This window comes from Eretmochelys imbricata, chromosome 1 (assembly GCF_965152235.1).
Source record: "Eretmochelys imbricata isolate rEreImb1 chromosome 1, rEreImb1.hap1, whole genome shotgun sequence".
Classification (NCBI taxonomy): domain Eukaryota; kingdom Metazoa; phylum Chordata; order Testudines; family Cheloniidae; genus Eretmochelys; species Eretmochelys imbricata.
Window position 1 is genome coordinate 238,849,638 of NC_135572.1, and position 15,103 is coordinate 238,864,740.

A 15,103-nucleotide genomic window follows, 5' to 3' on the forward strand; every position below is an offset into this window, starting at 1 on the left:
AGATCTCCCCCCAGCTCTGCCTAAACCTCATGCTGTTTTCTCTCCTGCTTTCATTTAACCCAGTAATTGCATTATCTAACTCTGAGAAGCATTTGACAATTAGGGGCCTGGGCTCACATCGATGGAAAGGCTCCCATTGAATTCATTGGGTCTTGGATCAGCCCCATAGTCTGTATGAAAAACAAAAGGACAGGACAAGATATAACTGTATTGTACAGTTCAACACCACTAATGTTGCAGAGGTTGTCTTCATTGTGATTGTTTGTTTTTTTTCCCTCCCGCAGGTAGTGCATCTGGCTCGAAATCTCATATACTTTGGCTTTTATAGTTTTAGTGAGCTGCTCAGACTGACCAGGACACTGCTGGCTATTCTAGATATTGTTCAGGGTCCTATGTCATCATACTTCGAAAGACTAAGCAAATTTCAGGATGGAGGTGAGAAAAAGCAGTGAAAAGTTTTTATTAAAATGCATAATTCACTATTTGGGAAGGAAGCAGTTTATGCTATATGTCTTTGATCTGACTGTACACACATCCATCCAAATATGTGGACAGCGGATGATTTCAGAATGCATAAAAATGATCAATTTAAAAGAACTTTTAGACTGATTGACTGATACAGTATCACATGGTGCCACATGGGATACCGAGGCCTGGAACCTGGTTTGGAACGGTCAGCTCCGAACAAGTGGAGGGAGTAGCAGCTTTCTGGGTGTGGTGCAAGCAGTTGTGCATGTATAGTACAGGCATTTACCAGGCATTGAGGAAGATGCTTGTCCACTTTGAAGTGAGGTGCTGTGCTGGCAGCTGTTAGTCATAGAATCCTAGAAGGAGCAGATGGAAAAGACCTATTAGCCATCCTGTCCGTCTTCCTGCAGATGCAGGATTGTTCCCTAGTGAACACTTTCTTGTATTTTGGCTAGGTCAGAATTTAAATGCCCTAAACAATGGGGCTTTCACACCTCCCTGGGGAAGAGTATTTCACAGCCTCACTGTCAGAGAGTTAAATTTTCCTGTTCTTAATTTTATTAGATGATATGCTCCATCTGTGTCGCACCCTAAACAATTCCTCTTCCTCCTTGATGTTTATACTCTTCAAATATTTATAGACGGTTACCATGTTTTTCCCTTTTGTCATCTCTGAGCCAAGCAACACATATTTAGTTCTTTTAATCTTTCCTCAGTCTCTGGTGTTACTCTTCTCTGATTTGCCTCCTGTTTGTCAAAGTCTTTCACAGAATGCCGTGCTCTGTACAGAACGCTGTATTCCAGGTGGTGTCTAATCAGAACTTTACAGAAAGGGACGATTATCTGTTACTTGTGGCCGCAATTTGAATTGGCTGTTTTTGCTGACATGTCGCATTGCAAACTCATGTCTAGAAATGGCCCCAAGGAACAAAGTTTGTTTCTAGAGCCAAACTTTCACAGAGTCTGCGGGAGCTGGGCACTCAGATCTGTGATTTTGGGTCAGTCTGATCTCTGTGCACATCTGTAAACCTGGGATCTCCCTCCACTCATTGTCTTTACTCACCGCTATCACCCATAGCTCTGTTTCACCAATTCTGTGTTCTCCCTCCCTTTGACTGTATGTGTTTCAGGCTATTCTGGAGGAAGGAAAGTTACTTATTGAGCACAGAGGGTCAGGTTCTGCTCAGTTATGCTGGTATAAATCCAGAGCAAATCCATGAAAATCCAGAGCTACCCCAATATAACTAAGATCAGAAAGTCAGGAGTTAGAGCACCGAAAAATACAAATAAGATCTGTGAGAATAACAGGTCCCGATGATACATATAGTACACTTAAGTATAGTGCTATTTAGAGAACAGTGAAAGTCTGTGGAGAAGATCAAACGTAGGTGTGGGGGGAAAAACCACCTATTTCACTGAATTAAATCTATGCACAACACCTAGACAGGTTCACTGGATACAGCACTGTTCTTTAGTAATGTGTCACGTGCCATTTCCTCCATCTTTATCTCCACTTTCTTCAGCAAGAGGGTGCTGTCAAAGTGTTTTGGTCCCTGTGGCTAGCCTCCGCCTTTGTCTGTGCTGACCCTTTTTAGTTTCCTTCTTGGATGTAGTTGTCTCCACGGATGTAAGTCTGATGAGCGCTGCAGATGGACTGTAGATGTGTGTAGCTCTGGGTACAACAGAGAACCTGTGTGTGTGGGACTAGCACCGCCTTGAGAAGGACTGACTTCTTAATGGTGTTTGTTTGGACATGGCCCTTACTCTGCCTTCCCCTGCTAGTCAAGTGGCAAGGAATCCTGACTCTTCTGAGAGAGTTCCTTGCCATTTTGAACTGGTGTCAGTCTGTTCTGCATCCTTAGGTGTGCATCCTGCAGAGTCATTAGGGTGTGCTGGCATGGCCTGGATATTTGCAATAAAATCTTGCTGTATATAGTCTTTCTTAGGTTGAAATAGCTTGTGAGACTTGCTGGACATCCCACACAGCCATTTCTAGAAGATGAGGATGTGCGTTTTCTCTAGTTGACCATGCCTTATCTCTAGTGTGTCTTCCCCTTTTCTAACTTATGCATCCAAAAGAATATGCGCTGCCCATTAGTGTCGCTACTGATGTGCAGAGTGGTACTGAATGTGGAAAGACCTTTACCCTTGTGTAACCTGGCCTGCTCCCAGGCAGCTCTGCATTTCTCCCTTGCTCCTGTGGATGTACATGCTTTTGGCATGGACAAAATTAGGTTCTCAGGGTGCATCTATTACAAGGATGCATTCTGAGAGTGATTTATCACGGGCCATTGAGCATTCTCAAGGGCTATGTTGCAATAGCTGCATCTCTGAAGATCTTAGTGCAGCGAAAAAGGAAAGTGCTTTTTAAAAAACAAAAACAAAAAACCCAATCATTGTTAACTTTAGAAAAGATTAAAATAAAGGGAAAACTAGAAAGCAGTTCCAGGTATTGTAGTTGTTGACGTTCAAAAGACAGCTGGTGTGGCTGAAATGTCAACTATTTATAACTTCTCCATAAGTTGGTTTCTTGCTAGCTTTCTGATGAATGAATGAATTGGACCTACATGCTAGGTCCTCAGCTGGTGTAAATTGTTGAGTTCATATCCTAAAACTCAGGATCAAAGAGTCACTAACTAGGTTGTGACATGATAGACTCTCTTCCCTATGAATTATATCAGTAATATATCTTGAACATTAAGGAGTCCTTAAGTATGCATTGCAAAAACAGGAAGTAATGGCCCAGAAGCAGTGGAATAGCTGCCCTTTCTTTTTATTTTTTCCACATGATTCTGTGTCTTAGTCAGAGACATGAACATCCCCACTTTTTCCATCCCAACCCTCTTTCCCCACCCTTAGAGATCCATATAAGGAACAACCTCCGTCCTTGCAACCATGGAGGAACTGACAAAATTTCATCAAGTCCTTCGGTACATCTTCCTGGTTTGCTAGAAGGTTTGCTGTTGAGCACTAGTCCTCCTTTCTACGCCTAGTCTTAAGGCTTGTCTTCACTACTGGGGTAAGTCAACCTAAGTTACGCCACTCCAGCTATGTAGCTTTGGTTGACTTACCCTGGTGTCTTCACTCCGCTGTGTTGACGGGAGACACTCTCCAGTTGACTTACCTTACTCTTCTTGGAGAGGTGGAGTACCGGGGTTGACTGGAGAGTGCTCTGCCATTGATTTTAGCGGGTCTTCACTAGACCCACTAAATTGATACCTGCTGCGTCGATTGCAGCAGCCAAGAAGACAAGCCCTTATAGCTGTAGGATTGGTTTAATGCCATTGGGAGTCCTGCTTATGGAAGGGCTACTGGAAAAGGCCTATATGGGCTGAGCATGCTATCACCATGAAACTCTCTCATTCCTTATCACCCCAAATGCATCAGCATGAAACAATGTAGAGAGCCCCTCTGACTAATATGGTGCTGGCTGCTCAGAAACCAAAACAAATGAGAGCAGTATTAGAATAGAATAGAGGGGATTTGGACCCCACATATGGACTCCAGCAATCCTGTCTTCTGCCCCTTCTGCTGCACTTGGGGGTCCTCTGCCACTAAAGAAAAAGGGGCTGGATTTCATCCAGGGCCTATTGAATTGATGAGATGGTTTCTAAGTCTTGCATATATATCCATTTGCTGCTCCTTTTTATTGTTAACAAGTCTAAACATCATTTTGAGACGGGCTTTGATTAGCAGCACTAAGGCAGTTCCTACCTGTCAGACTGGAGAGATGATTTATCCCAACAGTTTAAAAAAAAATTATTCAGCAGACTATTTGAGGATTAACTCTTGGGAAATTTAGGCAGGCTGATCACAGATTTCTATAATGCAGTAATTGCTACATCTTGTTGACTATTATTTGGACAAAAGAAAGCCAGTACAAGTGGGAGTTACCTCCCCTCCAGATATGTTTGATTTTCTGGAGTGGAATATTTCTCTTTCATAATTATTTTTTCTGCCACTAGACCTGTGCCCCTATGTGATTCTGAAGCACCCTCCTTTTCCAGGGACCCCATACAACATACATTTACCCATCTCGCCAACTAGAATTCCCATTGAGATTCCCATGATCTTTTATGGCTTCGGGGCAGCATGCTATTGCAGAGATTAAATTCCCTGCCTTCCCTCCTCCCCTGTTGAAAAGTTGAACTTTGACAACACTTTCTGGTTTTCTGGTCCACGTAGTGGAAAAGGAAGTAGTACCACAAATGGCAGACCCTCACAAAAAGGGGAGAGTTGGTGGAGTTTCTTGGTAGCTGGAGTAGGTTGCTGGCAAACTGGAGGTGTCTGAGTTGTGAATACATGGAGGAGATCCAGTTTTATTGGGGAGTTGGGAGCTGGATGTGGCCTCACATGTATTTTCAGATAGGGCCCCGTGGAATGTAGAGCTGGCCCCACTCTCTCTCCTTTAATGTTATGTATTATATTTCTAATAGGCTAACCTGAGGTCAGCTAGTTATTGAGGGGTGAATCATGGTTTAATGAAGAAATAAAGTGTGATGTTCGTTTGTTTATGGTATGTTCTACAGCCTTTATGAGCAAATTCTGTGGAAAACCTGTAAAAATTAATACCTCTTTTACAAATGGAGCTATAAGGCTTTATGTTCCTGGCAAATAATATATAGCTCAAAGGATTTGAAATAAAATGTGCTCCTTTAAGTATTGAAGTGATGTTGTTATATGTTTCATAAATGGCTATAACTTTTCATGCACAAAAATTAAATTACATGAAGAAATGCGGCCAGATCAACAAAGGCAAAGACATTTAGAGTTAAATTAAAAGCCCCATAGCAGCTTTATCGTATGGTAACTGGTCATTAGAGCACATGTGGCGCTCTGCCAGAGGACCCCATAGTTCTGGCCAGTGTTACATGCCCTTGGCTGGTTCTACATGAATAAAACTTAAAAAGCTTACACTGAATCAGTATTAAGAGTCTCTCAGGAATCCACAAAAGCAAGGGCATTTGGAGTTGATTCCTGTTCCAGCTGTAATTCACCTAATTGCAGAGGCCCTTACTGGCTAAGGGCCCATTCTTGATGCTGGTTTGGGCCTCCTGTGAAGCACAGTCAGCCTTGAACTGCAGCTGACTTCTGTGGAAGTTGTGGGCTCTTAGCAGTTCTTGGGATCAGGACCAATGTAGGGAGGAGCGGCCTCTGCTGTGATCTTGGTTAGAGCGGGGAAACAGGCAATCCTTTGGAGTCAGGGGTTCTAATATTCAAGTGATATCAGATATCCAGACCTCAGAATCTAATCTGATTATCCACCACAGCTCAATTGCCTCCAGAGCCCCCTTTTTCCTAGGCCCCAGGGGCTCCCTCTCTCTACCAGGCTTCATCTGTTGCAGGAGTGAGAGGGGAATTAGCTGAGACATTTAGAGATGCTGAGTGGCTGCTCCCCCACATCTTCAAGGGGCAGTGTTTTAGATCCTTCGGTCCTGAAAGAGGCTCTGGCAAGTGTGTGTGTGTGGGGGGGGCTCAAGCCTTGATAGAAGAGGGACAGTAAAACCTCTAAGTGTTTATTATCCCTCCCATGGTTCTGACAGATGCAGCTGAGCAGCAGCCAGAGACTTTCTTCCGTTCTGCCCCATCTCTGAAGGAAAAAGGATCTTTGGGGGTGGGGTGTTCTGAGTCTTTTGGGGTCTTTTGTGACTGGAGTTCGGATGTCCGACAGCTGTAGTTTTCAACCTTTTTTCATTTGTGGACCCCTACAAAATTTCGACTGGAGCTGCAGATCTCTTCAGAAATCTTAGATGTAATCTGAAGACCCCCAGGGGTCCATGGACCACAGGTTCAAAACCACTATCCTACAGAGAGAGAGAGTTCGGGTAGGAGTGCAGAATATAAGTAATTTCATGATGATGATCAGAAATATTTGGCTCCACAAACAGGGACGATATTTGGGCTCATTGGGAAGTTTATTATTACCCATCCTTTCCTCCCAGTCTCTGTCAGTATGGGTGAGAGATGAGGTGCCGAAGCATGAAATTTCTACGTAGCACACGCTGCCAGATTCTTATTAGACTGCAATGGGAGTGCAGCTATCCAGAGGACATAAGCACCGTGGCAATACAGAATATATTTGCAAGACCTCAATAAGTTTGGCTGTACAGTACTCAGTAACAAAAATGCTGAGGTAAAAACGTTTCATAGAGAGTTTGGCGTTGTGTGACACTGCTCACATAAAAATAAATAAATTTTTTGTCTGCAAAACCACTCATTTGTCCCCCCTTCCCTCACTCTTTTTTTTATAAATAAGATTGACCGACGTGTTGCCCTTTTACTGGACAAGTTAATGAGCAGTTGTCAAAGTGCATTTGTTCTCTATCTGATCATTAAGCACCAGATTTTAAAAAAGACTCCATCACCCAGTGACGCCCATTTAGGCACCTAAATAAAGATTTCCAAAATTGTTCAGCACCCAGCAGCTCTGGTGTTCTTAATGGGAATTCCTGGCTGCTGAAATCTGCCTGAAAACTTGGCTGCTTTTTAAAATGCCTTACTGAGAGCTGAGCACTCTTGAATATCTCGCTCCAGCAGTGAGTGCTGGAGCACTTTTGAACCCTAGGAATCCAATCTTACTTGTTAATGGCCAAACTTCCATTGATTTTAATAGCGGTGGGAACAGGCTCAGTCCCTTTGTGACTGATACGAACAGGAATAGAAATATATAACTGGTAGTACTAGGTATTACATTTAACCAAGTTTGATACTTTTGGATTGAGTCTTGTGTTCGGTCAATGATATTTCCGCAGAAAATATTTTCAGGCTATTTTTTTGATAAAGTAGTCTCAACTCTCTTTCTATGTACTACCTTCTAAGGCTTCAAATAAACTAAGGGCCAAATAATGATACCTTCCTCATGTGGAATAGTACCTTTTGCCATGAGTGGTTCCACTGATGTCCAGAAGGCTACTTGTGCAGAAAGAGTACTACTCGCTCTGAGTAAGGGCATCATAATCTGGCCCTAAGAAACATTAGGGTAAGTAAAATGTGTCAGCTAGCGAACTGTGGAGACTGAAGTCCATTGTTTATCTACAGCCCGGGTATGGCATGGGGCCCCGCTCTCTCTGAGCTTCCTCACACTAACTCATGTATCTCATCTCCACGTATACTTCATCTTCCATATCAGTCCTAGCCTCACCACTGAGACTGTCAACAAGGGTTCCTAATTGTGTCAGTTGTGATGCTGCTTGTAGTGTGCTTGATTCTTGTCCACTGGGAGCAGGACAGAAACCACCACATAGCCACTGGCTGGGAGCAATATTAAGACAAGGCATAGTTTGCCAATTCCTTTCCTAGTGGCTTTTCTCCCTGAATATAGCTTTGTCATTTAACATCCATGCTATATTGCATAGCACTTTTTTCTGTTTGTGTTTATTTTGCTCTTAAATAATTTACTGGTCTGAACAATTCTATCAGGACATATGTTTTATGCAGGAAGTGAGGTGTCCCATTATCCAACATGTCGATTGCATGTTCTTTATAACTTAACTCCTCTGAAATCTCTCTCGTCTCAGAGAGGCCATTGTGTTGTCAATCATGCCAAATTGTATGAGCTTATGTGCCACAGGTTTGTGACAGAAAGTGATATTCATTAGGAAGTTGTGATCACTATAATACAATGCAATGAAAAGGAGGTGCACAGTTGTCTTTCCAAAAGATGACAAACATTCTTTTTTTCCAGCCCCTCGTTTTAGTACCTGTCAGTCTGTAACTCCTTTAAATGAGCGTCAGAACCTACCTTGATTTCACTCTTTCATTGTACTATATATTGGTGAATAAATCACTTATCTCTAACTCCCTGGACACATTCTACACTAGAATTGTGAAACCATAATAGGATGCACTTGTGGTTCTTGACAGTGCAACTCTGGGTAAGAGTCTCACAAAATACATTTTGTGCTCTCTTCTGAGAGGCATCTGCTCAGAAACACTCAGGATTTAGCCCAATTAGTAACAATGGAGGTGGTAGGTTAATTTATTATTTATTTATTAATGTATTGTGGTAGCACCTAGCGCCCCAATGTGTTAGGCACTGTACAAACACTTAATAAGACACGGGCCCTGCCCCCAAGAGCTTACAATCTAAATAGATGAATGAGACAAAAGGTGGGAGGGCAAACAAATGCAGAGAAATGCAGTGACTTGCTAGGAATAGTACAAAGGGCTCTATCCATTGGACCATGCTGATTGGATGTAACAGATCTGAAGTACATACCTACTCTTGGTTAAACTTTTCTATAGATCTGATTTACCCCTTCCTCCTTCTAAGGCAGATATTTACATTGAGTGGCATGTAGATTACTTTGTTTAGGTCTCTTGGAGGAGACCTCTTAAAATCAAGTTTCTGTCTAATCTTCATGGATATTCCTAAAGCACAGGTTCCTTTGAGTGTCTTGTGCACTCTCTGGCGCCCCATGCTTGTGGCACTGTGTACTGGTTGACGGTCACCCACCACCTGCGAGACAGTTGTGTTTCAGTGGTGGTCTGCATATACAGGCATATAGCTTGTGAAATATTTTGGGTTCTTTCACTTTGAAAAGTATACTGGTAACTAATTGTCCTAAGTGCTATTTCATTTTAATTCCAGAAATTTTCTTCCCCAAACCTGCTGGGTGTTAATTTAAAATATAATTGCTGATATCTTGCTATTTGCTAAGATGCTGTATGAGATTGATTTGCCTGTTACTCCCAGCCTTGCCGGTATTGTTGACAAAAAGAAAAGTATATTGGTTTAAAGAGGGTCTTAATCATTGCAGCTATAACTACTAAAATTGATTTAAACTGGCTTTTTCCCTACTAAAACCACTTTCAGCTGTATTAATGAAATACAACCGAAAATGACAACCTTCTTTAGTGGATCTTCCTCTAGCTTTTAGTCACACACACAGGTTGATGTTCAAGGAATGTTTGGGAGGAAGGAGTGTAGTGAATCCAGTGTAACTTTTCCTTTGTTATAGGTTCAATTGTGAAGCTGCCTTGCATCGCCCTTGCACTTCCGACCTCTGTTGCTAGTCTGTGCATAGGCTCTGACTCTGTGGGTGCTCTGGGGCTGGAGCACCCACAGGGGAAAAAATAGTGGGTGCTCAGCAGCCACCTGCCAATCAGCTCCTCCCTGCCTCCTATCAGCTGTTAGTCAGCGGGTCGGAGTGGGAAAAGGCAGAGTGAGGGCAGGACATGCTCCGGGGAGGGGGTAGGGTTGGGTCTTGGGGGAAGGAGGGGCCTCAGGGCCAAGTGAGGGTGGAGCACCCCTGGGGAAAGCTGAAAGTCAGCACCTGTGAGTAGGGGCAAGGGAAGGAGGCTGCCTCTTTTGTTTTCTTTGGTACTCGTATAATTCCCCTCTCTGTAGTATCTGAGTTCCTCCACAATCTTTAGTATATTTATTCTCACAAGAGCACTCTGAGGTAGGGAAGTGCTATTAGTCTCCTCACTTTTCAGATCGGAGAATGGAGAGAAAGAGATGCTAAGTGAGTTGCCCCAGGCCACACAGGAAATCTGGCAGAGTAGGAATTGGACCTGGGTCTCTCATGTCCTAGACTATCCTCCTAACCACTGCACCAACCTTCCTCGGACGTTTGTGGGGTATCTTCTCCCCTTGCACATGTGTGGGTGACAAGTGAGGGAGCAGAAGTGGGGATTGGGCATAACCTTGACCTTATTCCCCCCCTCCCCCACCGAACGTACAGAGCAGCACCGCTGATTTGTTGCAGATGGGGAAGTGATTACTCTTCACTCTGGAGCAAGAGAGGGACCAGCCCATACTGTGACTGAGTCACAGTTTGATTTCTGATTTGCTCCTGACACAGTGCAACTATGTATTGCCCTTGATCGGAGCTCATGGTGGGGGGAAGTCTAATCCTATATTGCATAGTACCTGGGCCTTTGCTATTTCAGCAGGATTTATCTTAGAGGTTGGAATGATTGAAATATACAGGGAATTTCCAATCCGAAATTGCACACTTGTATACTGAATACCTACTTTCAGTGGACCAATTCCTGAGAGGACTGCTAGGCACTTGCAGATCCCATTGACATCAATTAAAAGTACCTCTCAAGATCTTTTTTTTTTAGAAAGAAATTGGGATTGACATAAAAATCTAGAAGACTATCTTCTTGTCACTTTTTTTCAATTTATTCTGACTGATTCTTCACTCTGCAATACCAGTTGTATTGTGCTGTAACTCCATTGACTCTTTTTATGCAGAATTCATTAACTTCTGAAATCTCCATTACTAATTGGGAAAATTTTTACCTCCATATACATTTTTCAAGTAATGGGATGACAAGTCACCAAGGAGTGATGCAGTCCCATTATCTTGTACTGTGGTCTTTCCTTTTGTTGTTGTTGCTCTGTTTCTTAAACCAAGGGGATACCTAAAAGTCCTACAGCCGCACTTCACTGTTAGCAGATTGTGCAGCTGAAAGGACAGGGTGTTATGAATGAGATCATCTGTTTCACAAATTGGTGGTAAATAGTATTTAAAAAAAACAACTTAAATGGAGCCACTTTAAAGGTCAAGGGGCCTGATTCTTCTCTTCGTAAGCCTGTTTTACACTGATGTAACTCCATTGTAATCAATGCAGATAAACATTGTTTAGCATTTTGGGGGGAGGTGATCCTAGTCTCACGTTTCATGCAGTTTAAAGATCAGTTCTGCCAGATATGTGATTTCCAGCACCATGCAGTAGCCAGGAGGATATTTGGAAACATTTTTATTACCTTACTTATGTGCAGGCAGTTAGGAGGATCTGCCTGTGTATGACCCTGATGTTTGGATTTAGTCTTCAGTCTGATACCCAGTGCTTTTCTTTCTTGCATGATGCAAAAACGGCCAGAAATTATTCTCCCCCTTCCCCCCCTTAACTTGTATGGACGTGAAGGAGTATTTTCAAAAGCCCAATTCAAACAGATTGCACACCAGACTGAATGCTGAACAGGACCTGAAACGTGACACTAATGTGTCTCATTCACTTTGAAAAAGCACATTCTTTCTTCTTTTTAAGTTAGGGTTAAAGGCCCCCTCTTTCCTCACATACAATACGTGAACTCCATGAATGGGGGCAAAAAGGCATAAGGGGAAGATATTGCTAGCAAAATATAATAGGATGTTGACCTTTTGCTGCAGATTATATAGAAAGAGGGTTATTGTGATGTTGCTGTTGCCTGCTGATTAAAGTATACAGAAGACATTCAAGGAACTACTTAATCCTTCTACCAAATTATATCTTCTCTTCCAGCCCTTGGTTTGCTTTTGCATACTCTAGGTATTCCCGCTTAGAGGGAGGATCTCTTTCCACCGTTGTCTCATTGTCTTATCCATTAGCTCATATCTGTGAGTTACGAGTTATGAAAAGACTAATTCACACTGGTAGGAATCGTTATGTCCTGTCCAGAGCAAGACCCAAATTCCTCCTCCTCCTCCTCCTCTTCTTCCCCCATCCTAGAATGAAGATGGTCATTCATTCATAGAACTTCTGTTCACGTCAAAAGTCAGAGTAGAAGAAGAACAGCACAGTTTGTCTGAACAAACAGCATCCTCATGTGTTGTTTGATCCAACTCTTAGCAGAGTCAATAGAATGGATGGTTGAACTGGGCTCTTAGGGCTAGATTAAACTGGAAAGCTTAGCTCTGAGGTGAGTAAGTTACTTCCTAGGAGGAGCCCAGGCAAGGAACTGTAACTGTAGAGCAGCGGTTCTCAACCAGGGGCCTGGGGCCCCCTCCATGGCCATGAGCAGATTTCAGGGTGGGACGCCAAACAGGGCCAATGTTAGATTTGCTGGGACCCAGAGCAGAAAGCTGAAGCCCCACTGTGTGGCGCTGAAGCCCAGGGCTCCTAGCCTGGCAACCTGGAGCTGAATTCAAAGCCTGAGCAACTTAGCTTTGTGAGGACCCCTGTGGTGTGAGGCCCTGGGCAGTTACCCTGCTTGATACATCCTATAAAAGCCAGGACCAGCATTAGGCAGAAAAACAGTTGTGGCACTGGCCAGTCATGGAGTTTTTATAGCATGTTCGGGGGGCCTCGGAAAGAAAAAGATTGAGAAACCCTGCTCTAGAGAATATTTTGACATTCAGGTCAGGCTATAAGGTCTGTCCCTTTCCCAGGATTTTTCTGAAGTGGGAAGGTTGAGCAAATGGGGCTGAGAGGTGGGAGAATCTTAGCTTGTGAGAATGTGGAGGCTTTTGCAATTTGAACATTGGTTCAGCTTGTAGGCTGTATACGTTTTATGAAGTGTGTGTGTGTATGTGCTCAGAGCTGTGGATGGGAGTATGTTGAGTACGTCCAAATAAACGTTTCAAGATTGGTAACATAATCAAATGGCCAAGGGGTTTGGTAATAGGGGGCAGCATACAAAGCTTTTTCTACCTCTAGGTCACTGGTTAAAATCAGATTAGGTCTGTAGAGACCAAAAGTCTGTAGAGACCAAAAGTCCTTACCAACTGATGGCATCTTTGTGTCCCATTTTAAAATCATTTGTTGGTCTCAGTCTAGTTCCTAAGGTGCAGGTGTCTATATCCCCATCGTTGGAAATTTGAAAGAACAGGCTGGACAAATACCTGTCAGGGATGGCCTAGGTATACTTAATCCTGCCTCAGAACAGGAGGCTGGACTAGATGATAACTTCTCAAGGTCTCGTCTAGCACTACATCTCTGAGATTCTACAATTCTATCGCCAAATCCACCACCCCAATTGGCAAATCTTCATGGAGAAGCCAACAAAGAGAGTGGGCATGGAAACTGAACTAGGCACTCTTCTCCTGAGGTGTTCCCTGCAGAACAAGGTTATGAGCACATTGATGGGGTGAACGAGTGTTTGGGGACCCTTGTCTCTTGGCCTTTCCGTTGGCCTGCAAGTGTGTCCTTTGCGGAACGGTGATGTGGCAGATTTATTTGGCTCCAAAACCATAGATATTTTGACTTAACTCTTTCCCTCCTGTGCAGCTGTAGCTGGAAAGAGATGATTTAGTCCTTAGTAGATTTATTAAGATTGTTGGGGTATTTTTGCCACATGAAGAACGTGTGTGTGTGTGTGTGTGTGTGTGTGTGTGGGGAGGCAGGGAGGGAGGGTTTGAAAGAAAGGTTCACCAATTGTATGATTTCTTTTTAATACCTAGGAAACAATGTTATGAGGACCATCCATGGTGTGGGAGAGATGATGACACAAATGGTACTGAGCAGAGGATCTATCTTTCCCATCAGCATACCTGATGTACAGCCAAGCCTCCACTCGAGCAAGCAGGCCAGCCCAGACAGTGAAGATGTGACTGTGATGGACACCAAATTAAAAATCATTGAGATCTTGCAGGTAAAAACCATGATGGAAAATTACAAAGCAGCTAGTTAATTTTAACCTACTTCTTTATTTACTTAGGGACCAATTCTGCAACCCAGTCTTTCTCATTGAGGAGTACCTTTCTCTAATGGTCGTGCCTTGGCATGGAGAAGAATACCGCTCAGTGTCTGTAAGGGTGACAGAATCTGGCCCTTAAAACTATCCCAGAAATATTCTCTAGACCAGTGGTCCTCAAACTTTTGAATTGGTGACCCCTTTCACACAGAAAGCCTGTGAGAGTGACCCCCCCCTTGTAAAGTAAAAACAATTTTTTTTTATTTAGCACTAGTATAAATGCTGGAAGCAAAGCGGGGTTTGAGGGTGGAGGCTGACAGGTCACGACCCCCCCATCATAACCTTGTGACCCCCTGAGGGGTCACGACCCCCGTTCGATGAGAACCCCTGCTCTAGAGACAAAGGATATATTTCCAGATTAATTATACTTGTCTTACATCAGTATAATTTCATTGACTTCAATAGTTACTCCTCATTTCCACCGGTGTAACTTAGAACAGAACTGAGTCCAGACACACTGGAGACATGCAGGGCCAGACATTCTGGAAGCTCTCTCCAGATGTTCACTGGTGGAACTGAACAGAATTTGGGTCAGTGTCGTTTTATCCTAGCCATTCCATGAGGTACATCCACTAGCATATATCTTTAGGGTTCTCACCTTGGGCTGCTGTAAGTTATGTGCCACACAGTGTCTATTATTCTGCATACCAACTCCCACTTCCAGGTACACACATTCTGTAGAAGTTTTTTAGTATTTTTTGTAAATTCTGCTATCTGTTGATACAATTTGTCACTTTTGAAGCTTTCCATTTATACTGAATGTTTATGAAGTACGTCTTTTATATTTCCTTAATTACAAGTTGCTGAAAGACTAGCAATTGTTGGGTTATGCTTACTATAGCATACAATTGTTCAAAATGTGATAAACTGCATATTTCAGAGCTCAGAAATGAGCATAGGGTGGTGCTAAACTGCACTACTTTAGGGAGAGCCCTGGGAAAATATTAGTATCTGGAGTGTCACTCCCACTTCCTTGCTCTCTCCTTGTTCTGAGAGGAGCAGTAAGCTATGACACCGCTTTTGGGATGCAGCTTACTTTCCCTTCATACCTGGCTGGCTCTGCTGGTTGGCACTTGGGAGGGCAGAGCCACGGTTCCAATTTCTTCCTGCCCACTCCCTACCTGTATGCTCACAGGAGAAAGATTCAGGTGAGGCAGCTCCTCCTGTCCCTTCTTCTCTCTAGCCTCCATCCGAGCAGGTCTAACGCAGTTCCACAGGGAGTTGGAG

At 43.3% G+C, this 15,103-nt stretch overlaps 1 protein-coding gene across 2 annotated transcripts in view; it reads left to right on the top strand.

The window, feature by feature from the left end:
• The window catches only part of ITPR2 (inositol 1,4,5-trisphosphate receptor type 2), a 340,705-nt gene that overhangs the window by 131,212 nt on the left and 194,390 nt on the right, over positions 1-15,103 (top strand). For both annotated transcript variants that reach the window (XM_077826251.1, XM_077826259.1), the window contains exons 21-22: positions 285-435; positions 13,584-13,774. In XM_077826251.1, the coding sequence (XP_077682377.1) occupies positions 285-435; positions 13,584-13,774 (342 nt within the window). The remainder of the gene's footprint in view (positions 1-284; positions 436-13,583; positions 13,775-15,103) is intronic.